The sequence below is a fragment of the Gadus macrocephalus genome, chromosome 1 (genome assembly GCF_031168955.1).
Source record: "Gadus macrocephalus chromosome 1, ASM3116895v1".
In the NCBI taxonomy this organism is placed as follows: domain Eukaryota; kingdom Metazoa; phylum Chordata; class Actinopteri; order Gadiformes; family Gadidae; genus Gadus; species Gadus macrocephalus.
The window spans coordinates 6,500,996-6,525,930 of record NC_082382.1 but is presented as its reverse complement, the minus strand read 5'-3'; the positions used below and the strand labels follow the sequence as shown (position 1 = coordinate 6,525,930).

The following is a 24,935-nucleotide window of genomic DNA, read 5'->3' as shown; positions in this document are numbered from 1 at the left end:
TCAGATTTAGATTTTTCTAGTTTAGCAGACGTAAAACACATATACATACGATATGTCATATAACAGCATAAGTCTAATGCCATCATAAGTCTAATGCCATCTTCAAAACGATTGGGTCTGAGTTTTCGCTCTGAGTTTTGTGCGGAAGTAAGGCTACCCGAGTCCTCCGAGTTCACGTCACAACAATAATGCCCATTGAACTGCAATTACATTGATAGATTAAAGTGAACTTGCAGAAAGCACTAAGAAGCGAACTTAACACCAATTCTAACATTTGGATAACGATACATTATAGCTTACAATTATATACATTTGATAAATTCTCTCTGATATTCAACCATCGCAAGCCAATAATCGCAAGCCAATAATAACCAATTCATCCCTTCTCTGTGCAAATAACAAAGAAGCGCAAAGAGGCAACTGGCGGGCATCCATACTTGTAGTTGTTATGAAGTCTAGTCTCACAAACAATCGTTTTTTCCAGTTTTATGTCATAGCCTATAAACTTCTTAGGGGCGTTTCCTGAACACTCTTATTTTGGATGAAGGGAAGGTTTATGTAAAGACACGTAAGAGTTTCCAAACCTCAACGTTTTGAATACGGCCTAAAGCAAAGGGAGAAGTCGTAAAAGCATGATATCACCCCTTTAAATACATCGCTGCTCTCAGAGGGAGCTTCACCATCCACACACAACAGATGAGAACATCAGAACAGAACATCAGATCAGAACATCAGAACATCAAATCAGAACATCAGATCAGAACATCAGAATAGAACATCAGATCAGAACATCAGAACAGAACATCCGAACATCAGATCAGAACATCAGATCAGAATGTGTTTTCCTTTTGAACAACCCCAAAGACATGAGGTGCTCCAAGTCGACAAACTAATAAGAATGCCATCAATATTACTTAAGGACACGCGTATCTCCCAACGTCACAAACAAAACCAAAATAAAACTGTATTAAACTAAACAGGCAGGATATGAAATAGAGCTCTTTAGTGAAGGAGAGCTTCTCTTGTGATTTTGAGGTATCTCGTTAATTTAGAAAAACAGGGCAGTTTAAATTTTCTTGCTATACTTCCGTCCATTCGCTGTCTGACCAATGAAATAGGATAGGGAAGGGGGCGTGTTAAGACCAGGCCCCCAGGACAGGCATATACTTCCGCAATCCACCCGTGCTCAGAGGCCAAGCCTGGTATTGCAGCTGTTTAGCTGGGAGTGGACGGGGGTCCGTCATTTCATGTGGCCCAGAAGTAGATATCGCCGTCCACTCCAATACAAGTGGGGAACAGGATTGTGTCTCCGCAAGAAATGTTTGGATATCAATCAAAGGCTCATAATTATATTTCTACCCTGTTCTAAAAAAAATGTAAGTTTTTTCTTTTCAAAACGCCTCCTCAAGCGTTTTATTAGCAGTTTACGTTGGGTACAGCAGCTGAAAGGAGCCGTACTGAAACAAACGGCTCTTTGCTATTTTGAAGTGCACGGCTCCATTAACTTCCGAATTAAATTAAATTCCGAATTAACTTCCATTAACTCCATTAACTTCCAAAGTCTGAGATTTGTCCTTTACTTGACATGAATGGCGTTGAACACGGATATATAACACACATATCATTGAAATAGCTGGAACAGGCACGCACGTATTGATTACCTGAATGATTATGGGAGACCTACGTAATTTTGATTAATTAATTAAATGATTTAATTGAGTTTGTGATGTGAGTCTTTGTTCTATTGTGTCTCGTATTCATATACATGTTTTGACTGTCTGAGTTTGTGATGTGAGTCTATGGTCTTGTATACATGTTTCATGTATTCATATGTTTTTTACATGTTGTGACTGTCTGAGTTTGTGATGTGAGTCTATGGTCTTGTATATACATGTTTCATGTATTTATATGTTTTTTACATGTTGTGACTGTCTGAGTTTGTGATGTGAGTCTTTGTTCTATTGTGTCTCGTATTCATATACATGTTTTGACTGTCTGAGTTTGTGATGTGAGTCTATGGTCTTGTATATACATGTTTCATGTATTCATATGTTTTTTACATGTTGTGACTGTCTGAGTTTGTGATGTGAGTCTTTGGTCTCGTATTTATATGCATGTTTCATGTATTTATGTTTTTTACATGTTGTGACTGTCTGAGTTTGTGATGTGAGTCTTTGGTCTCGTATTTATATGCATGTTTCATGTATTTATGTTTTTTACATGTTGTGACTGTCTGAGTTTGTGATGTGAGTCTTTGTTCTATTGTGTCTCGTATTCATATACATGTTGTGACTGTCTGAGTTTGTGATGTGAGTCTTTGTTCTATGTTCCCACTCTTGGCCTGCACCTTGACGTGGTGAGTGGGCTTTAAACTAAGCCAGGCCTTTTATATTTTTTCGTTTGTTATTCACAGTCTATCTTATTAATGATACAAAGCCTTAATTAAACCCCTTCTCTTCTGTTTGCAGAAACTGGAAACTTCAGAGTATATTTTATCTTAAGTTAGATAATCTTTTTTTGTTTCCTCATCAGATCCCAGTCCATCATGCTCCTCTACTTGTCTGCCGTGCCACCATCATGCCTCATGCATCACCTCTCAGCGCCTACCCAGCTGCATCTTATTCCATTTCGAAAAAGCGAGCATCTCACCAAGCAAAGTTTTGCTAATGCCTGCTCAAGTTATTTAAATACTTCATTCTATGGATATCTGAAAATATTTACAGATGGTTCTAAAGATCCCAAAGGACAATGTGGTATTGGCACATATATTCCAGAATTTGAAAAAGGATATGGATATAGAGTGGGTGACTTTATCAGTATACTCAATCGAGATGGCCACAATAATAACCGCTCTTAGATGGGTTGTAGATACTATGTTTTATAACAAATAATTCAATACGTGAAGATTTGGTGATAGAGGTAAAGCATCTTCTTTTAAATATTATAAGCCTTGGTTTAGTTATTCAGTTCTGTTGGATTCCAGCCCACCATGGAATATATGGCAATGAAATTGCTGATAAATTACATAAAAGATACTAACCTAATTAGAAGAATTTAACCTTAAGTATATATATTTTTTTTTTTTTTTTTATTTATTCATTTCTTTTGTTAGTTTGTTTTATTTTGTTTCGTTAGTTTGTTTTTTTCTTTGAATTTATTTGTATGATTTAAAGTATGATTTGCCAACGTCCTTGTCCTTGTCAACGTCCTTGTCACAAACTCCTGTGTAGTAGTCCAGTAGGTCGCGGTATATGGGGAGAAACTATGATCCGCCACTAAACTAGAAGAAGAAGAAGATCTCTGCATCCGGTACGTCACGGACTAGGTCACGTGTCCTGGCCACATAACGCGGAAGCAAATCGCTCCTGTATGTTGCCATGCGCCACTGAGCAGTTTGCATAGGAATGAATGGGCGGCCATTTTCCAGTCCGTGGTCCATCCTTTATTATGTCCATGGTTAAGACCACACACGCTTTAGTAAAGCGTGTGTGCGAGATATGTATAAAAAAAAACTTCCATTTCACCTCCCTGGCTCGCTTTAATTTGAATGCTTAAATATCCTCTGAATTATCTAGGGTAGCACTGCAATGCCTCCAGTGGTTTCCCCCCAGTGGGTTTTCCCCCAAAAAGGTACTATATTTTTGGCATTTACATTGCAAAGATATCAGACCTCTGCATCAGGCACGGTCAAAATTAGGATTATATACAGAGAAAGACAATGAGTTTACGATACAAAACCACAAGCTTTCCACATGTTTTTATTCATTCTGACAAGAACATAAGCTTCATAATTATGCTTACTGCTTCTTAATCTTAGTTGGAACTGTAAAAGTGACTGATAGGTTCATGGGTCTGATAACAATGTGGATAAGCTCCTGTGTTTCATGCCCCTTTCTACTCCGGATGCTCTGGCTCCGTGTCCGCAACAAGGGGCTCCTCGCTGGTGATGTCTTGATTCCGGGGCTTTCGCCCTCCGCTCCGTTGGCCCCTCTACTTGGGGTGCCCCCACAGTGGTCTCCCCTGAGCTCTCTTCTGGCTGGGGCTCCAGTAGAGCATTCCCAGCTTCCTCCTTCTGGTCAGACGGGGTAGAGCCAGGGCTCCCCAGGCTCTCTGGTTTCTCTTCAGGCACTCGACAGTGATCTGTCGGGTTTGGAAGGTTCTCTGGACCTTCCCCAGGTGAGTAGGGTTCTTCGGCTACTTCACCCCGGGCCTCCTGCTCCTTTCCCTCCTCCCCAACCTCCTCTTGTTCGTCCGGTTCCCTTTCCATGTCATGCTGCGGAGGTTGATCCGTGGTGCTCCACACGCTTCCCTGTTGTCAGTCCCCTCTGGGATGTGCTGCATTATCCTCTGGATATTTCTCTCCCTGCCTGAGCTCTGTGCCTTCCCTCTCTACCTGTATGTAGAAGAGAGCAAAGGTTTTCACCAGGATATCAATATATCAATGTTTCAATGGTTATGTAATGGATTGAGCAACGAGGCCAGGCCTTGATGATATATTTCCTTTGTGACCTGAATTGGAATAACAATATTGGCATTTCAGTGATTTCAGTCAGTGGAGCTTCTACATTATGCCTATGGGCAGCCTGGAAATAACAATTCAGCAAGTAAACACAAAAAAATATTTTTTTCCACATTACCTCCTTGTCCAATTATTTCTGAGATAACGTACATCATATTAACAGCAAAACAAGCTTAACCTATTAGAGCTCAGCGTCATCTAGTCGCGCGCAAACACTCCACACCGACAGAGGGTGCCGCTCCAAAAATCTCCGCCTATGGAGAAAAGAACACTTCCGGCTCCGCTGTCAATGGAGGTGTAACATGTCTGCCTGCTTCACCTTGCGTTTCAAAATGATACACAGGGTCCTTAGGTGTGCCTTCCAGCTGCCCGCTCCGTCCGTAATTCGGCTGCAGCCGATGTGCGTCGCTGTCGGGGAACAGAATCCACCATGCGGGACACTGGAAACGACCAAGGAGTACATGTTTGTTGAGCGGCTGATCCCCCCGACCCGGGTCCCCGTCCCGCCCCGACACGACGGACCTGCTCCGTCTGGCTGGGCTCCTCCGTCGGACGTGCCTCCGTCTTTGCCTTACATGGTCCGTCGGTCACGAATGCACAACATTCCCGTCTATACGGACATCTCCCATGGCAACCGCAGGACCACCGTGTTGCGCCGAGTGGAGGGGGACATCTGGGCGCTGGACGGGGCCGTGAAGGAGCTCTTGAAGCGGCTCACAGGGACCGACCGCACAACGCAGGTCAACGAGGTGACCATGAGCATCCGGATCAAAGGACACTACGACAAGGAGATCAAGGAATGGCTGATGCAGATGGGGTTCTAGGATTGACTCATTAAAATAGTTATCTTCAAGGTCAGGCTGAAGATTGAACAGTTCCAGGGGTCAACCTGGCCTACTCCAGGGGTCCAACTGGCCGACCCGAGACGCCGGACCATGGGGGGCTTAAAGGGGCCCAAGTGCTGGACTATGCCTACGTTTAGATTGATGACTACTGCTGTAATTTGTTTATATGATATAGTTTGCATTGTTGTTCACATCAAATAAGCTTGCTTTCATAACATTAAATGTATAAAGCAGTCACTCATTTGAAACATTTTTAATTGGGATGGGAGGGAATGGTTGATCCTGCTCATTGTGTGATCTCATAAAGATAATATTCTGCCTGGGTGGAAAATAACAGCAAAAAACTGGTTAAACCTCATTTAAATGCAGAAACTAAACGAATTCTCGTCATGGGTAAGGGGGATGTCCGCCTCCATCTAAGGCTTTTTTTCTAAGGCGTGAGATTTCTGGGATTTCACAACTTTATCATTTACCATCCCTGAACCTACCAGCAATGTCCGAGATGTGTTCCTCATCACTACATAGGACTTGTGTTGGTGGCCTCAATGTTTTAGAATTACATTTAGCAGACGCTTTTATCCAAAGCGACATAAAATAATTTGGCAGAAGGTGAAAGAATTATTGTCGGTTCAGTAAGGATGTTCATAGAACCAAGCAAGCCTTTATAAATGCTAGGTTTAACCTATTCCCCATCTACAACAAGATATCAAGGATACGATGCTACACAATGCAAAGTACTGATTATAAGTGCCAGGGCCTACAACACACAATAAGTGTGTAAGAGGGGTGTGTTAAGGAGAGTAAGGGCGGAAGCTGTGCAGAGACCAGGTGAACTTTGAACCAGTAAGCCTTGAGTCTCGGTGAGTCCAGGTGAACTCTGAACAGGTGGGTCTTGAATCCCTTGTCTAAGGTCCAGTTGAACTCTGAACAGTTGAGTCTCTGGTGAGCGACTGCGGTCCTGACGTCCGCAGGGATCTTGTTCAGTGTTCAACCGTATACTGAAGGTAAACTGAAAGAATGTCTTACAAAACCTTCCAGCCTTTATATTTGATCTTCGGTGCACCCCCTTCAAAGCGGCCCCATTTCATAAGCAGGCCTTGTGCTTGGCTCTACTTTTAAAAGAACTGCTTACCACACATGCTTTTTCTTATGTGGAACAGAACTAAAGTTGACATAAATATGTTGATATACAATCCAAGATTAAATGGGTAGGTCTGGAATGTAAAAAGAACCCTGTGCCGTTGGTTTCTCTTGAAAAACCAATCTGGTGTCAATATGATTATCAAGAAATGTCCTCCGGGTTGGAAAAAATGTATCAGGAATGTAATTCAACGTCAATTTTTTCAAAGTCTCTCTCTTCCACAGCCCTACCATCCACCTTGGAAAGGCCAAACGAGAACTATTCTGGTTTTCCAAACTGGATGGACGTGTTACATTCATGAGAAACTTTCTACTTCCAATACGTTTTTCGAAAACAGCCAAAAAGTGAGTGTAGGTTTAACATTCTTTTTATTTATTAACTGACGGTTTACCTTGTCTTATAGTAGGCCAATTTCTTTAAAAACAGAACTATAAAACACATGTAGCCTTATATAATAACAATATTAAAATACAAACTAATGGGACTCATGTTTATGGGAAATAGGTATGGACCATCAAGGAATAACGTAACGTAAGGAATGCAAATTATATACACAAGTTCAATATTGTTGCATGAAGGAAAAAGGTTCAATAGGTTATTTCTCTTGCTGGGCAGAAGGCTGGGAAAGGAAGTCTTTGTACTGTCGGGTGATTTTCTCCAGCTGGTCGGCTGAAAAACAAGTACAATATGTGAGAAAGAAAATGAAATGTTTGCATGTCCAAGTAGGTCTTTTCAACCAGTCTAAATGCAAGCGACTTGATAACTTTTCATAACTAAATTCAGTGTCAAAAGAAAAAAAAAATCAAGAATAATAAAAGGGAAGTATTTTTGCACTTTGCTTTAGGCTGTTAATCTCCTGTTTTTCCAAATTAATGATTTATTACAGATTTAAACCGAACTGGCCATTTGGCTGGCTAGGCATAGATGTCATCATTAAGTGACTCGAACTAATCTATCTATAACTAAGCGGTATGTGGTTCTAGAAGAGCTAATAGGGGGAGACGGAACTGATATTTTTGTGTATTTCTACAGGGGCCAACTGATTGGATTAGACTTTTTACAGACAAAGAGTTTGTGTTCACTGTAGGCCAATAATGGGATACAGATTCCCGCCTCCACCAACATGATTGGTCGATATAAATATGAAGTGAAAGAAAGTGAAACTCCCCATTATCTGATGTGAGCTTGTCAGTCAACAGGCTTTAATTTATTAATCTGAAGTCTGTTGACTAAACTAGCACAATTCTTCAAAATTAAGATAATTCCCACTATTTGTATTGGCCTTCAACCAGCAGAAAATAATTAGCATCCATCCAAAATACTTTTTAACATTACACAGACAAATAAATACAAATACCGCCTCAGAATTAAACATGTACTACTCACGTAATGTACACTTCTCCCCGTGGCTCCAGTAACAAGGCTGCGTTTGCAGCTGGCATGCCTTCTCCGTCAAGGCCTGAGAGGCCTGCGACAACTCCTCCAGCATTTTCAACTCCTGACACACAAACAAACAACAGATCAAAACGGTTTTCAAGCTGAATATAAATGACAAACAAACTACACCCACGCACACACACCGTGTTGCAGGACAGCAGTAGCCGGTGCACCCTTTGGAAGACGAGCGTTGCTGCGCTCAGCGGGGGGGCTTTTCTCCTGCAGTAGTCTTTGAAATCTGTTTCGTAGACGCGGCGGAAGGCAGCCGTCAGCTGACAGAGGTCGCTCACTGCCACGCGCAGGGCACACGGAGAAAACACTGCCGGACTCTGACATTCACTGTGTAAGAATTCACACTGGTGGAGGAAACAAAAAGGTAGAGCAGGTTCAGTGGCACCATAAACAATCAATACCTGGGCTGTGTTGGACAGATCCTCACCTCTGACTGGAGGTCTTTCAGGACTCTCCCAGCTGCCTGCAGGAGAGCCGCCACATCAGCAGACTCCTGCTGACTTGTTTGGCTAACTGATGAGGTTTTGTCGTTGGAAAAATACCTATGGGTTCACGAAGATTTTATAAACTGAGCTGAAATTCACAGAGCATTCAGTGAACGAACAGAATGCTTTGAGAAAGTGTGTTGAGTTCCTAAAAGTACTAAAAGCTAAATAAATAAAGTGTATACTTGATGTGTGCCGGCCAGGGATTGAGAGTGGGTCTCAGCATGTGTGTGAGGAGGGCTCTGTTCTCATCAGCATAGAGTTCATTCAGCAGTCCCTCTTCGTCCACCTCACTCTCTGTGAAACAACCTGGGACGAGGGTTAGAAGCTCTTGCAGGAAGTGTAGTTGTCGCAAAGGCTTTACATGGCCCTGAGTGGAAAGGACCGATTATTATATTTATATTATTTTACTTATACAACACTCCAGGAGTATAAACAAGTTATTTGATGGTTGTGGTGTACCTTACCTGGATAAGATCAAAGTCCTCTGCTTTGCACAGCATTAATTCTCGCCCAAGCATAGCCATTTCTGTTGGTAGCACACAATAATATCATAAATATATATTTGTAAAATAAAAAAACATTGAGCAATTTTGTCTTGCAACCCATACACAGACATGTGTATATATGTATGTAGCCTATACATAAACAAGAAACAATACACTTTATCCTGCCTTTTGTTTGAAAATTTGGGTCTTTGGATTGTATAACTGAAGTCTTCACGTTCTTCGGGTTTGGGTTGATGCTGCAAAAATAGGCAGAATGGAATACGTTATCTTTGTATTTTGCTGAGCAGGCTACACAGTTTGTACAGTTTGTTTACTTTAAGCATTGTGCTTGACCTATTTATGCATTAAACATGAGATAGTACGTAGCCCACCAGTTGCAGATCCAGGCTAGTATTTCCGTGCGATGTTGCGAGGGTGTGCACAATAAAGTATGCATACTGTCGGCTTCTAGAAGATGCAGCCCTACTATCAAGGGACATGATGCTGCCTGAAACAAGGATACACATTAGGTTTCTCACACACACACACACACACACACACACACACACACACACACACACACACACACACACACACACACACACACACACACACACACACACACACACACACACACACACACACACACACACACACACACACACACACACAGCATCTTTGAGCATTGTCTAATCATGGGTTCTTTATTATAACACTTATTTAATCCTTTGTTAAACATGCATTTATACTTTCCGTGGCACACTTTTTCCTCAACATATACGCGCGTATTTGTGTTCAGCTTAGTTTAAGGATAACAATGTTACCTTTAATGCAGCGTAAACCTTTTGAGCAAGTTGTTGTTCTTCAAACGGAACCGCCATTTTCGCCTTTTCCAAACCCTTCTTCTACTCAAAATGTCCGGAGCGCCGGAAGCTACGTTGAGTGTTTCTGCCCTCCACAGTCTCCACGGAGTACTGCATCAGAGATATACATCTCATTATCATAACTTTCAATATTCCACTGTTAAAGGCATGATACAGGGCCTAAACCTTTGTTAGCCCAGTGTGTGGAAGGGGCCACTAATAGGTACAATTTGCTGCCCTGTAATTTGATTCACAATAATTTACAATTGTATTACTCATCCCCTTTAATTTGCCTTCCTTCTGTGGTTGCTCATTTGCCCTCTATTTTTAATTTTATTTTTTATACTTAAATGGTGTTGTAGTTAAGATTCAAGAGCAATATGCCTTGAATTTAATTTGGCTGAGACGGCAAAAATATATATATATATCCATATCTAGCGCAATACATCTGTATGGAATCTTCTTCAAATCGTCGATTTTACAGACACACTTATTCATTTATTCATTTTTATTTAAAAATAGGCCTGCACTGTTCAAGAAATGGTTCCACCGTAGACCAAACCGTTGCTGTGTCTGAATGATTGGAGATGTACCTCCCTGAGTTACAGGTAGTGGGGACAAGGGACCCCATGTAACACACTTCAATAGGCCTGCGTTCATGGCCCCAGGATCAAGGGAACACAAATGCAGTAGTCGATATTACCTTTGAGGTCAACATACCATAAAACATTCCAATTTTGCCGTTAAACTTACATTTCACACACGATCTCTCTCTCTCTGCTCCAGTCCTCCCTCCCTTGGGCCTGTCTAAGCTTGTCCACACCTGTTACAGATAATAACTGCTGTACTAAATAATTAAACGATTTGTGTGTGAGTGAATGAGTTGGTAATACCTTAAAAGGTACTTCCTCTGCCCAAGATATATCTCCCCTGTATAAACTGAGAGAGGAAAGCTTATTCATGTTAAATTCAAAAGTTAATTCCGAAATAACAAGTGCTGATCGTCTCTTTCCACTTTTTTTCTCTTTTGACCATCTGTGTATCTCTGAAAATAGGCTCACCTTCTCTGAGCTTCCCTAGGTCTACCACCCAAACGGATATAGCAATGGCGTAAAAAAGTTTGGCTATATTTAATAATAATAAATAATAATACATTTAATTCAGAGGCGCCTTTCATGGAACCCTCCCCTCCTCTTAAGGTCATTTCTCCCTATCAACCCCATTTCAAAAGCCTGCTTAGCCCACACACCTTGGAGGGTGTTGGGGTCTGGTATCATTCTATATCCAACCCATTTTTAAAGATCTAACTATGGATCCTGAGTCTAGAATAATGAGGTTTGCGGTGTATTAACAGTCAGTCAGTGCAGGGAACTACCAGAACAGTGCCTGTCTTTACTGCTATTATACGTAGGCCTACACCATAATGGGAGGAGGATGAGAATCCTCAACAAGTTGTAGTTTGCTCAGACTTCGCTGTGGCCCTCATGGCCATAAGGATGAAGATATTGAGCCTACTCCTGAACTACTCTTGATAGGATTCATATAGGCATCAGCTGTTGGAGTTATATGTAATGAGTTTGTATATAGTCATTAAAGCAGGAACATATCATTGAGAAGAAAATAGGCATGTGGGTGGGTCAGAGCGAGGTTTATAATGCAACTAAAGCAGAATAGTTGCATTAAAAGATTAAAAGAAAGGTTAGAGAACAGAGTTAGAGGATATGGCTTTCGGACTGGTGGCATGGCAACAGGTTATTATGACAATATGAGAACGGAGACAGTGTGTAGCATGTATTGTGTATGAAATACAGAGAGGAGGAGAGGGCGGTGTTGTAGATTCATGCCGGATCTGTACATGTCACTTTACGGCAAGTTAAATTAATAAGGGGGATCAATCGGCTCGCGGCTTATTTTTTAAATAAGAATATTTATTATTTAATAATATACATAATATAAGTTATTTTCATCGTGAAGCCAGAAATTATTTCTTAAATCATTAACATAGCTATGATATAATCACATTGGCGTAGCGTACATGTTCCGGCAGTCGTAAAGGGACATATGTGCGCATGCGCAGTATTATGCACATGTGCAGTACGGAGCGGATATCCAGTGGCTTCCTCAAACCAGCTCAAATCTAACATCTGGTACTTCTAAATGAAGCAAATATACATTCTTAGTTTTTATTATCAGTTTAAAGATATATAGAGCTGACGCGAACCGAGTGTATAAGTGTTTAAAATGAAGAAGAAGAAGAGCTCCGAGAAGAAGCGCCATGTGGTGGCATGGATCAACAAAGCCGAGTGGGATCAGGTGCTGGAATATGTCTATTCAAAGGACTCCTCGTTGCAGAAGTATGCCTTACATAGAATATCAGCGTGGAAGGTCCGGTTCGCAAACAGCACCCCGGTGGCCGTGGAGGTCACAGCAGACCTGGTGAGAGCCCAGATCCTGGACCGATCGGGGAGGCTGGAGGGGGACGACCTGGTTCTCTTGTATGGGACAGCGCTGGTGAGGTTTGTGAATCTAATCACGGAACGACAGCAGGGGAGAGTGGCTCGTCCTTTGAGACTGCTGGCTGGCAGATTAAACCTCCCTGAGTGGATTGTAAACCTTAGACATGACTTCACACACCGAAAGTTGCCGAATTTAAATTGGTGTAGAAAGGGCTGTAAGCTCATTCTAAACTGGCTACAGCAGGAGTACTGGTCCAGACAGCTGGGAGGAGGGGTGAACGAGAGCTGGAACTCACAGTCAGAAGGAGAGGATGAGGAGGAGGAATTGCTGAAACGGCAGGAAGAAGGGCTTATTGCTAGGCAGAATGAGATTGAATGCTACACCACTGCGCGAGAACTGCTCATCTCTTATTCAAAAGAACAGTATAACTCTATTGATGGACTCCAGAAGACCCTGCCCGGTCAGCAGCCAGTCCTCTCTGAAGAGGTCAGCTGGGTCATCGCTCAGATCACACACTTTGCGCGAGACTCTTTTGAAACACTGTTTGATGTTTTGGTTGAAGATGGATTCTTAATCCCGACCGTTGCTCAGCTGGAATCATTGGGTTGTGAAACGTTTGAAGATTTCCATTCCACTCCTCTCCAACTGCCCCAAATATATCTGCGTTTTTGGCTTCCCCTCCTGAAGCTCTTTAACTCCACATTGTTCATCAATATGCTTCTGGAGAAACTCTTTGTGGAATTGAAGGAGCTCTCGAATGAGCCCAATGATCACAGGGCTTTCTACATCTCCGCTTGGATCTCCGAGGTCATCGGCTGCAACATCAATAAACCGGATTGCCATTTTGAAACCAAAGTCCACAAGAAACCGAGAATCAAGGACATGATATTTGTTCACCGCATTCAACTGAGATGGCAGCAGCTGCTGACGGCCTGTCTGGACGCTCCCTGTTTCAGCACCAGGCACCTCCTACCGCTCATCCTGGACGACATGGAGCACCCCTTGCCCTCCGAGACCCGCCACAAGCTGTTGAAGCTCTGCAGTATCTACACACAAGGGGCCCATGAGGACGCCGCCGACCTCGCTGCCGAGCAGAGAGGACAGCCCATATACACGCTGGAGAGTCTGCACGAGAAGCAGCGTCACGCGCCACGCCGACCGGCGTCCGACTGCGACGCCGGTGCGTTTCTTCAGGGCCAACCCGGTGCCGACTTCCCGGCAGAAAACGCTGCGTTGCTCAAGGGCTCTCTGTGGCAGGTTTGCACGGATAAAGTGATGTGGAAGAACTATCCACTGGGCAAAGTCCCTGGACAGTCAGAAGACCCCTCCGGGATGATGGTGGAGAGTTACTCCACCATGGTTGTGTTTGACCAGCCAGTAGAGCTAGAGATCACTGCACAGAACGCCCCCGGAGCCTCGGCGGCTGCCAGGGCCGCCAGCGGCCTGCCCTGGTCCCTCGGTGATGTCATCAAACTGAAGTCTGGACTGCAACTCTTTTAAATTCAATTATATTCAGAAGCCACTGAATCTGTTTTTGTTGGGCTAATGTTAATGTTAAAGAAATATAGTACATGTTGCTATTCAGAAATCCACGAGACCCCTAATGTCCCTGGTCTATTTTCTTTCATGTGTTTTTGTTCCAGTTGTGCAGTTGTGGAAAATGTATGTCAAAAGTAACTCCACATATGGGTAGGGTTAACCCTTACCCTTACTTTTTTTGACTCAACTTGGTGCTGCACCAAATGTAATAGCCTTGCTCTTCATTTAATTCTGACAACTCAATTAAACGATGTGCCCCGTGTTTCAACAGCATTTAGTTAGATTCCATTTTCTTTAGAGATATAATAAATATATATATGGGAGAGTGGGGTAGTAAGACGCACCAATTTTGACTCATATTGTCCTCGAGGCAAGGAAAAATAAGACAGAAGTTAAATTAAAATGTCCACCAATTTACTTTTTCAAGTTGATGTATTTCCTCAAAAAGGCTTGTATATTTGCTGAAGGTAACCTGAAAAATAAATATATCAAACCGGTCAATATTTCAGTTTTTTGCCCCAGCTTTGATGGATTTTCACCCTTGACATCAGTGTCTGCTCTCCATCTCCTTTCTCTCTTTCTTGGCATGATAGCTTTTCTACAATGTTTAAAATATGAAAAACCAAATCAGTTGTGTCATACTACATTGAAATACCACTTCATACTTTGGAGAAGTTATACTTTCACTTCAGTGCATCATGGTGGAATAGGTTGAACGGCTCACCCTGCCCCACAGCAACGATGGAATAAACTGCCTGGTTTAAAAAATTCAGGCTAAACCGTATGTGAATTATTCCCATGGTTTTACACCTAGGCAAATCACTAACATGTATGACATTTTTACGTGTGGATACATTTGCTTTGACATAGTCATTATAGGCCTACTTATACTTATGTATGTTAGCTCACTTTGACAAGCAAAAAACTGTTTATTGTGGAAAAAAACTTTCTTGCAACTTGTGCTTCCCTCCATCACAGCCAGATAGTAATTATGGGTGCTACACTTCTTGAATTGATGGTCAAATGATATCAAATGTGCACAGTTGCCTAAATACAGGGGGCGGGTCAACTTATCCTCTGGCTCATCTTACCCCACTCTCCCCTATATATAGATAGAGATATATAGATATATCTACAGATAGATAAAGATATAAATAAAATGCTTGAATAAGAGTAGTTTGTTTTAGGTGAACTGTATGCTTTCTTGGGACTAGCACATTGGTATATTGAAAGCAATCATATCAATGTTTGGTTAAACATGACAAGTTTAACAAAAATTATGCTATGCTTTTTTAATTTCAAGTGTAGCCTTGGATTTTATGTTAGCTTATTGGTAGTGTAAATCCATAACATGGCTTAATTGAAAGAAGATTGTACATTATCACCAAGTATGGAGTCCCACAAGGGAGTGTGTGCAGTCCATTACTCTTTAGTGTTATGATTAATGACATTTTCTCAGAGGTTGATGCTAGTCTTGGAAGGTCTCTGTATGCAGATGATGGGGCGCTGTGGGTTAAAGGCCGTAATGGTACGTTTGCTGAAAAGAAGCTACAGGCAGCTGTAAGCACAGTAGAGAAATGGGGTAATAAGTGGGGCTTCCGTTTCTCAGTTGAGAAGACTCAAGTGATATGCTTTTCCAGGAAGAGGGAAAATCCAATCTTACGAATCGTACTCTATGGACAAATGGTAAAGCAAGTACAAGTTATTCGGTTTCTGGGAGTCTGGATGGATAGTAAGCTGACCTTTGGAGAGCATATCCAGAGAGGAGTGATGAGATGCAAAAAGGCAATCAATGTAATGAGGTGCTTAGCTGGAAGTAGCTGGGGCGCCAGTATGAAATCTCTTAAGCAAATGTACATTGCCATAATCAGATCAGCATTAGACTATGCGTGTATTGCATATGGTTCAGCTGCAAAGTCACATCTCACCAAATGTGATGTAATACAGGCACAGGCCATCCGGCAGTTGCAGCTCTACAGGTGGAGGTTGGAGAGTTACCATTATATTTGAGGCGTATGCAGTTGTCCATGGTATACTGGACTAATTTGCAAGGACACAAACAAGATCATCCAACCAAATCAGTTCTAGAGCCATGCTGGGAGCATGGGCGTACAAAGCTAAATAGTTTTGGATGGGTAGGAGATAGCTCTGCCAGGGAGTTAGGGATATCCAATTTAACACATAGCTGTACAGTACCACTACCAGCAACTCCCCCGTGGCTTTTCCCCATGCCTACAGTAGATCTTGAAATTATTAAGAAATCAAAACAATGTAATGAATTTGGAGGGATGAATAGTTTGATACAACAGTATATAAGTGATAAGTATAACGGGTCAATTCAAATTTTTACAGACGGGTCAAAAGATCCAGACACAGGTAGGACAGGGGCAGCAGTACACATACCACAGTTTAATGTATCAATTATCAAAAGAACGTCAGATCATTTAGCAGTATTCACAGTGGAGCTGTTAGCCATTTTATTGGCTCTCTGGTGGATAGAAGAGGGAAGGTCAAGTAGATGCATCATTTGCTCAGACTCAATGGCAGCTCTAATCAGCATTTCAAATGGCAAATCTACCTGTAGGCCTGATCTAGTTTATGAGGTTCTTCAGAGATTGTTTAAAATAGAAAGAATGCAAATAACGGTGGGCTTTTTATGGGTCCCATCCCATGCTGAAGTAGAAGGCAATGAGGTTGTCGACATGTTGGCAAAAAAGGCACTGAAACAGGATATACAGCTGGGTGTTCCATTAAGTAAATCTGAAGTTAAAACAATAATTAAATCAGAAATCAACAAGGTGTGGCAAGAACAATGGGATAGGGAAAATAAGGGTCGGTTCCTGCATAGAATCCAGAGGCAGGTGGTAACAAGGAGACAGGGCTGCTGGAACCGAAGATGTGAGGTTATCATCACAAGACTACGCATAGGGCACACGTGTCTTAACCACAGTATGAACATCATAGGCAAACATGAAACAGGGGTCTGCCCAAAATGTAATGGAAGAGAAACAGTGGAGCATGTTTTACTACAATGTGAAGCGTACAATTTGGAGAGAAGGGAGCTGTTGAAAAATGTTAAAGCTTTGGGTCAAACAAGCTTGACCTTAGAGGGTTTACTCTCCTTTTCCTCACTGAGACCACCAGCATGGAAACATGTATTGAGTTATCTAAAAGCAACAGGTTTATTTGACAGATTATAATTTAATCTGTTGTTTTCTATCTATGATTTTGTTTATTTACTTTTGTTCTTTTGCATAGTTTATAACGTATAACCTCCATCGAAGCTCTAAAACAAACAGTAGGTGGCGGTAATGCACCATGTTGGTTTGCCAACCACCAAATAAACTCAAAAGAAGAAGAAGAAGAAGAAGAAGAAGGAGTATCACAAGTGCCCAGTAGGGGCGGGAGACCACGGAGAAAGAAGCACAGCAGCAAGAATCCGAAGAAGAAGAAGAACGCTGCCAACGCGGAAACCCTTGAAGTGCCATTGTTCTCCACTTTCACCTCTTTAATATTTCCTTGACTTTCACTGAGAAGGTGGTTGTTTTTCACCATAGAAGTCTAAGCTAGCAATCTTAAAAACATCCAGCATATCGGGCTTTGATCTAGCGCGGTGAAGGTATGTATAAACAGAAGAACTGAGCTGTTCATGAAACGCTGCGTCACTTTGGGGCTAGTTAGCTTGTTAGCTTATGTTAGCCTCCTCGGTTATGAAACATGCTGGTGTACATTGTTAAAAAACTTTCTCGATGTGCACTGACTGCTACTGTCAATAGTCTTGGATCGAATTATGCAAGTAGTAATGTGTCGCAAGGGGCCCACGTTATTCGTGGTTATCCGGTTTTATGTCATGGCCTTGTTAACCTGCGTCGCACTGACGTTGGTGGCAAATTAAGGCGCCATTTTACCATCTGGTAGAGATTCTCTTCTATAGTTCAGTTGGAGGGTAAAAATCCTCTTCTAATTCAGTTAGTGGCGATCCTCTTCTACAGGTCAGTTAGTAGAGATCCTCTTCGGGAGGTCAGTTAGTGGAGATCCTCTTCGGGAGGTCAGTTAGCAGAGATCCTTTTCTAGTTCAGCCCCACAATGCAATGCAGTTCTAAGCATGTTTCTAACTTATCAAATGTCCTATCAACTAGACATATCCTGAAACCAAAACTTTAATATAAGAAAACAGTGCAATTCAATACACATTCACCACCTCTTCCCTTGTTCTTTATTCCAACAGATTCGGAGGGATTGCAAACAGCCTGGTGGATAGTTATCTTATCTCATACTTAAGCCACAATGATCACAAGGAGGAGAGGTTCAATCAAGAGACATGAGGTGCAGTCCCCTGAATTCGAAGTCACAGATGCTGTGGAGACGGTAGATGATCTGCCCTGCCTACATGAAGAGGATGACGGCACGGGATTGGAGCTCGATGAATTGTTTGGTATTGATGACTTAAAATGGACTGGCGATAATGACACAACATCGTCACTCTTCGACGTGGGGCTGAACGACTGGGGTGTATACAATATGAAGGATGACGATTCCATGTTCGAAGCATCCACAAGCCCATCTCCAGAGAGAACGCCATTCGAAGCAAGGTCTAAGAAAAGCGAGAACCGGGCTGGCTCCATGGTTAACAAAAACGCCATTGCCGCCAGAATGAATCGACTCAAGAAGAAGGAATACGTCAACGATTTGGAGAAGAAAGTTGGATTGCTTTCGACCGAGAACCACAAACTGAAGCAGGATAATTGTGGGCTCAACAAGCGGGTGGAGGAGTTGGAAGATGAGACCAGGTACCTGCGTGCCGTGTTGGCCAACGAGAGCATGTTAGGCCAGCTCTTGTCCAGGCTAAGCGGTGTGAATGGGATGAAATTATCTTCCTCACTTTTCCAGGCAGCCAACCTAAATGACCACGACTATGCCCAACCCAGGAAGCGCATCAAAGTGGAGGAGAAAGAAACATCAGGCGGCATCTGTCTTCACGTGGACAAGAACCATGTCTCAGTGGAGTTCTGCACTAAGTGTGCAGAGAACGCAAGCGCAACGCTCAAAATGTAGGGTCAAGTACTTATCATTGTTTTCAGATTTTGAGATGGAAAACGTAAACCCCGTAGTGATCTTCAAGGGGTTGGCAAACACTGTTGAGTTTGCTTAGATATTGACATAACTGCATGTCTGTGTACAGTGTGATGAAGCCAATGATTTTTTCTAAAGCACACGTTACTGCTAAACCTTGTTGACAGTTTTCTTCTAGGTAATGGTTGATCTACCATGCGGGATGAATGGCTTTGAGAACACCTTTGCCTGCTTGACTCCATGGTAAGGATCAGACAAGAAAAGAAGCCCGTTTGTCTTGTTATGAAGACCTGAGGTGTTTTATAGCAAACAGAATTTAATTTTTTGGATTTTGTTTGTAATTGGGTCCTTTTTTCAGAGTCGAGCTCTTGATTTAACTACTTAAGAACATTTTGTACTTTTTTTTTTAATTTTTGGAAATATATTGTTCTTCATGTTACGGTGAAGTGTAAATTACAATTAGAATCCTAAATGTATGGCAAAAATAATTAAGATTGAGGTGAAGTTTCACAAAGAGCTAACAAATTGGCTTTGAATTGGCTTCCAACTGGGATTTAAGCGATCCAGTTCAATAACTATCTACTATCCTATTTAGTGGGAGTGATACTCTTTGTGAAGCTGCACCATTGTACAGAAGAATATCTTTCATTTAGCGCCCCCTATCTTTCTTTATGCTAAAGTGGATTCTGCTGTTGGAAGTTGAAGAGCCGGGACAAGCTGCTGCCATCGTGGCCTGGTTTATTTTTTGAAAGGTAGTATCGGTATCGATTGTTGTAAGTCTCTTCATTATACCAGAACTCACCACATCCGTAGCAGCACACACAGTCCCCTGCTGCCTGGTGGATCAGGAATGGATGAGGCTCTAAAGGCCTCATTCACTACTTTGTATATACTGATATTTTGGAATGTAACAACTTAGATTTTTCCAAAATTTTGTATAGAAATGTGAAACAGATTTACCAACTGTACATATAATTTTGAATAAGTTTGTTTTGAGAAAATGTTCTTCAATAAATCCTATTTTGATCATACCTTCACCTTAAAATGTATATTGTCTTGTTCTGTACTGTTGATATTAATGCTTCTCTTTTTCTCTTTCTGAACAGCAAGCTCTGCAGCTAAAGGTCTTACTGAACATTTTGGTCAAGTCTGGTAAAGGTTTTCTAAAGAAATTAATAAGACCTGATTTGAGTGGAAGCTAAAATGAGCACTAATAACGTCCAGATTGGGGGAGTTCAACTGAACATCAGACCTTTCACATTCTCACATTATTCCCATGTCCTTTTGGAGTTATTATTCATTTGATGTCATTGACATAAATTACAACTCATTCCCAAAAACATGCTGGACATGGTAAGTTGTCTATTACTAGTCCATTAGAGCATCAAGCGGTTGATCTTTGCTATGTATAGAACCCTTAAAGGTCCCATGACATGCCACTGTGTTGATTATTTTGGAAATCTGTCCCTTATGACATCACAGGTGGGCGTGTCCACCTAGATGTGTGATGGATAGATGAGCAACGTTTGCTTCAGTCCACTGGGTAGGCTGATCTATCCAGCACACATCTAGGTGGACACTTCCACCTGTGATGTCACAAGGGACAGATTTCCAAAACGGCTTGTAACGGCTAATCAGCCCACACCTGGTGGCATGTCATGGGACCTTTCAACTCTGCACATGTAATGTAAAACTGATGCATTTATGAGTAAATGATGCAACTTCTACGGATACAATCCCCGTTTCTGACAAAATAATTAGCTTTAGACAGTTAGATGAATAGTTTATTAAATTAAAACCCAAAGCCTTTTTGTGTTTATTTTTGATTACTTGAACAGCAATCGACACATATACGTTGTTTAGTCTATGTTTTGGGAAAGATTTGTTCTATTTTCATAAAGCCCATCAAGCATTTGAGTAATGTGAATGTGGAAGTGTTAAGTGAGGTTTCCTAGTATATTCTACTAGACAAGATTTATTTTGTAAATGGGTTTAACAAGTTGTGTTAACTAGGGCCCGACCGATTCATCGGCCTGCCGATTTAATCGGCCGATTATAGCCTTTTTGAAAATAATCAACATCTGCCAAAAAGACGCAGATTACAACGTTTTTTTTTTTTTTTTTAAATTGCGCTTAGTATCCTGCAGATTGCGCTCCTACTCGCCTTGCTAACTAACAACTTTAGCTGGAGTAAAAAAGAGGAGATTGAATTTTACCATACAACATGAAAGCACGCTCGCTCAGGCAGCTGCGCGCTCACCTCACCAATGTACACAAGACGCGTTGTTTGAGCATGTTGTGCCTGTTTTTCTTGAGGGCCCAGGCCATGTTAATTTGTTATACTGTAGACTCTAACGGTGAGACCATACTGCTCAGCACGCACGCGTTAGTCACTGCTCACGAGCGCAGCACATTGGGAGTTAGTTATTTATTTTACATTTTACATTACTCATTTTTTACTTTAAATGTATTCTAAAACACTCAATGTTTCTGCATTCAATTCACATATTCGTCAAAAGTGTTTTAATTATATTTAAGGTATCAAAAACTATGTTTTATATGCTTTTTTTTGTTTTTTTAATCGGCCGATGTAATCGTAATTTTTCTCTGAAAATAATTGGCATCGGCACTCAAAAATCAATATCGGTCGGGCCCTAGTGTTAACATGGACATAGAAACGTTTTTGACATTTCGTTTTGCGAAGTGAGACATACAAGTCTCTTCCCATTGCAACCGCCACTCATTTCTGGTCCTTGCTGTTCAGCATAATGCACTCCCTTATTTGTGTTCATCTTACAATTCTTATGCATAAGTCTATTCAACTATGCCATAGGCAGAGGTGGAAAAAGTTTTTACAAAGCTACTCAAGTAAAAGTACAGTTTTAGTTACTTTTTTACCGGTCATAAGTAATATCTCACCAATCATACGTTTTCATAAAGGGGGGGATCCAAAATCTATTCAGGGTTAACTTTTAACAATGATTTTGAGGAATTTTACAGCCTGTCATAAGGACTTAAACTTATCTTGAATATATTGGTTATCGTGACCTGATTTGCTTTTTTTCAAACCCAACAAAACATACATTAGGGCCTTCTATTTTAGTCTATAGCCTACTTCGACTTCAAGTAGTGTCATCACACTATATGCTAGACATCTGTGATATTAAGACTTATCTCTGAATCATTTGTTCAATAGCCTAAACAAAACGACAAACTATTTCAAGTCCATTATTGAAGTTTAAGTTTGAGCTTGACATAATAGGACAGACAGCCATTAATCATTCAGCCTACCGGCTACACCTTAGTCCGACCGCACTAACGGCTGAAAGCTAGGCTTGTTGCTAGGTGAACTCAAATTCTCAGGCTAATGCAGCATGCATCTTGTCGTTCTTGACATACTTGCCTGTAATTTCTTACTCCGTATCTTGTGTGGTTTAATGTTTCTAAGTACAATACTTCAACCAAAACTTACTAAAGTAAAAGTAGTTTTTTAAAAACTACTGAAAATATACCAAATTCCTCAAATCTCAATGTTTAAATTATTTTTACTGCCACAAAATTTTGTGATTTGTGCATCGTACACCACACAAATACGTTCCCCTCACGTTTATATGAATGGGGATTGGACTTGATTTTACGATAGGATAAAAAAGTTTTTGGTGAGACGAGACATATCTCACTGCACAAAGTAGGTAGACAAAGTAAAGTAAGGGAAGTTATTGTGCGGGCAGTTTGATTTTATGTTAATATTCTCCTAAATCGTTTAAAATGTATGCCATAGTCTCAAAAGAGACTTGCTTTACACCAAATAGCCAATTTGTATTTAGTGCATATCATATGCCAGAGCAAATGAACACAAGCTGGCAGTAGGCCGGTTTTCAGGCCTGGACGCCAGAAGGGGCCAATTCTGGCATGGTAGGTGATTGGGAAGCTACAGGGCAAGGCTTTTTAATTTTGTAAATGTTTTACACATGCGAGATGTATTAATGTACACATTTGTAGTATACAGGGCTTGCACATCGCAATGATTACCTCCATTTTGGAAACATTTGCATACTATTGTTATAAATAGTTTTGGGTCATTGTTCAGCGATCACATCACATGCCACATGGCAGCTTTATTGCTGTGCAGTATGCCACAATTACTTTATTAAAAATAATCTAAGAGCTATAGTTAATGTCAAAGTGAATTGAATAAGTTACATAAAGGTCTGAAATTACGTTTCTCCATCTATATAATAAATCTTAAAACGGCCATGATACATAATCAGAGTTAAAGTGAATGTGATGGTCGAAAATACTCATTTTGAATGTGTGATCAGGGTCAGGACATTCGTTTCTGTATTGCCGGTGTCGGTGTGTGATGATTAGTACTACCTCATACATGAATACCCGCATGTTGCTGCAGCCGACCCGGGCTCACCTGAGATCGACCTACATCCTGCCTGATTCTCAGAGCTGGGCTATAACGGTTGAGCACTGAACCGAGAGCCCAGAAGCATTTCAGCACGGATGGCCATGAGCTGGTGTTGGTTTATACGAAGTTGTAGGTACATAGCGGACCAACCTGCAGTCGTTTAGTTTGAATAAATGCCCTCAACACATGATGCTCTGTGTGGAGCAGAGACCTCTAATGTTGTGTATTTGAACTGCAGTACTACATTTAAAGTCAATGTGGCATATTGTTCCTAAAAACAAATGACCCTTTCCAATTTAAGACGGATCCGTATTGGTATTTTTGGGAACATCTTCCATGGTATTTTTGACTAAATTGTGTGTAGTTGTTAAAGGGATAAAGTATATAACGCATGAAGTCTATTATCGATAGTAAACGAGTCGAGCTTGATAGCTCGTTCCATCTGCTGCTCACCCCTCTAGTCCAAATCTTCTTTAATAGGTCCATGGTTCAAACTTCCAAAGTAACCCATATTAGATGACCGTTGATTGGCCCGAACCTGGTTATCTAATGGTCGGGCTTAATACGATGACTACAGAGCAGCGCCGTTGGGGCTGTTTCATTAGCTTCAAAGATGTCGGCCACATGTGTCACCGTTCCTTGGCTCTAATTGGTTTGTATCCTGCTCTGGCTGATAACGCCCCTTGGATTTGTGAAGATGACAGAAGACAGCTTCTCAGACAAGCTGCCAATGCTACGGAAGAGGATTAGGGCCACAAATAGGAGAAATCGGGAGTTCTGAGATTAAAGTCGGAAATATGGAATTCTGCGAGTAAAGTCAGAACTAAATGTTTTTTCATATGCGTGGCCCAATCCTTTTCCGTAGTGTTTCTCGTAAGAAATATTATTTGAGTCCACGACATAAAATAGCGCAAACATCACAAGTAATTCTAATAACTGATTCAGCATAGAGGTCCCTGCGGTAATCCATACTTGTTGTTATGAAGTCTAATCTCACAAACGATCAGTTTTTCCGGTTTTATGTTATAGCCCACGAACTTCTGAGAGAAGTTTCCTGAACACTCTAAAAGTGTTGAGCCACGTAAGAGCTTCCGAACCTCCAAGCTTCTTTGAGGGCGGCATGAACCCTAGGCCCATGCGCCATCTACCAAAGCAACAAGCTGCCTTTGGTCAATCGTGGGGCCTCCAAGGCACGTCAGTTCTGTTTGATGTTGCATTACGTCAATGCGAAATCATAAACTTGGTTTGGTTCAGCCCATCTTGGCTTTGAAGTCTTGTTGATCCAGGATGGGATCTTTTCCCGCAGGACGTAGAGCCTGATCTGAAGACATCAGCAGAACGCCCCTCATCTCATGAGCAGACATTAATGGCAATGATGGATATGCAAGAACCAGATTAAAATGTATTCAGCTAAGATATCAACATAATTATGATATAATTATTATTATATATATTATAAGTAAAATAAAAAACGTATATTTATAAATACTTACTAACACATCTTCTTGATCTTTTATTAACCTATCATCTTAGAATTAACAACATTGAAGGAAGAGGCAGGCCGCCCATCCCATGTTGATGGAAGTATTCCTCCAGCCGCAATCCCCTACTGTTGATCCAAGAGCTGAGGGAAATGTACTAACCTACCAGCCAATGGTT

At 41.4% G+C, this 24,935-nt stretch overlaps 4 protein-coding genes across 5 annotated transcripts; 3 read left to right on the top strand and 1 right to left on the bottom strand.

Annotated features, from left to right (window-relative positions):
* Nucleotides 1-4,761: 4,761 nt before the first annotated feature.
* mrpl49 (mitochondrial ribosomal protein L49) lies at nucleotides 4,762-5,598 on the top strand. Its single transcript, XM_060056375.1, has one exon. It carries the CDS (start codon nucleotides 4,822-4,824, stop codon nucleotides 5,341-5,343), a length of 522 nt encoding a protein of 173 aa, XP_059912358.1. The 5' UTR covers nucleotides 4,762-4,821; the 3' UTR covers nucleotides 5,344-5,598.
* A 1,258-nt stretch (nucleotides 5,599-6,856) lies between these two features.
* On the bottom strand, nucleotides 6,857-9,866 carry haus7 (HAUS augmin-like complex, subunit 7). The gene is made up of 9 exons (XM_060056166.1): nucleotides 9,752-9,866; nucleotides 9,320-9,435; nucleotides 9,114-9,184; nucleotides 8,907-8,968; nucleotides 8,625-8,809; nucleotides 8,382-8,496; nucleotides 8,086-8,298; nucleotides 7,892-8,003; nucleotides 6,857-7,174 (listed from the first exon to the last, which is right to left on the bottom strand). The coding sequence occupies exons 1-9, from the start codon at nucleotides 9,806-9,808 to the stop codon at nucleotides 7,101-7,103; spliced, it is 1,005 nt and encodes a 334-aa protein (XP_059912149.1). The 5' UTR covers nucleotides 9,809-9,866; the 3' UTR covers nucleotides 6,857-7,100.
* Nucleotides 9,867-11,848: 1,982 nt separating this feature from the next.
* On the top strand, nucleotides 11,849-14,287 carry las1l (LAS1 like ribosome biogenesis factor). The gene has a single exon (XM_060056234.1). The coding sequence runs from the start codon at nucleotides 12,032-12,034 to the stop codon at nucleotides 13,745-13,747; it is 1,716 nt and encodes a 571-aa protein (XP_059912217.1). The 5' UTR covers nucleotides 11,849-12,031; the 3' UTR covers nucleotides 13,748-14,287.
* Nucleotides 14,288-17,214: 2,927 nt separating this feature from the next.
* crebzf (CREB/ATF bZIP transcription factor) lies at nucleotides 17,215-24,729 on the top strand. 2 transcript variants are annotated; one of them, XR_009526554.1, is made up of 5 exons: nucleotides 17,215-17,405; nucleotides 18,015-18,576; nucleotides 18,677-19,102; nucleotides 19,540-21,518; nucleotides 21,568-24,729. XR_009526554.1 is itself a non-coding variant. In XM_060056269.1 (3 exons), exon 2 carries the CDS (start codon nucleotides 18,074-18,076, stop codon nucleotides 18,839-18,841), a length of 768 nt encoding a protein of 255 aa, XP_059912252.1. In that variant the 5' UTR covers nucleotides 17,218-17,405; nucleotides 18,015-18,073; the 3' UTR covers nucleotides 18,842-19,102; nucleotides 19,540-19,904. The 2 variants fall into 2 exon arrangements, 1 of the variants encoding a protein (XP_059912252.1); XM_060056269.1 differs by lacking the exon at nucleotides 21,568-24,729 and having other exon boundaries at nucleotides 17,218-17,405; nucleotides 18,015-19,102; nucleotides 19,540-19,904.
* Nucleotides 24,730-24,935: the final 206 nt, after the last annotated feature.

Excerpts from the sequence above, each read along its gene's own strand:
- mrpl49 (XM_060056375.1), top strand. The coding sequence starts at position 4,822 with ATGTCTGCCTGCTTCACCTTGCGTTTCAAAATGATACACAGGGTCCTT.
- las1l (XM_060056234.1), top strand. The coding sequence starts at position 12,032 with ATGAAGAAGAAGAAGAGCTCCGAGAAGAAGCGCCATGTGGTGGCATGG.
- crebzf (XM_060056269.1), top strand. The coding sequence starts at position 18,074 with ATGATCACAAGGAGGAGAGGTTCAATCAAGAGACATGAGGTGCAGTCC.
- haus7 (XM_060056166.1), bottom strand. The coding sequence starts at position 9,808 with ATGGCGGTTCCGTTTGAAGAACAACAACTTGCTCAAAAGGTTTACGCT. Across the intron at positions 8,497-8,624 it reads CCCTGGCCGGCACACATCAA|GTATTTTTCCAACGACAAAA; the intron begins GTATACACTTTA and ends GTGAACCCATAG. Across the intron at positions 8,004-8,085 it reads TACTGCTGTCCTGCAACACG|GAGTTGAAAATGCTGGAGGA; the intron begins GTGTGTGTGCGT and ends TTTGTGTGTCAG.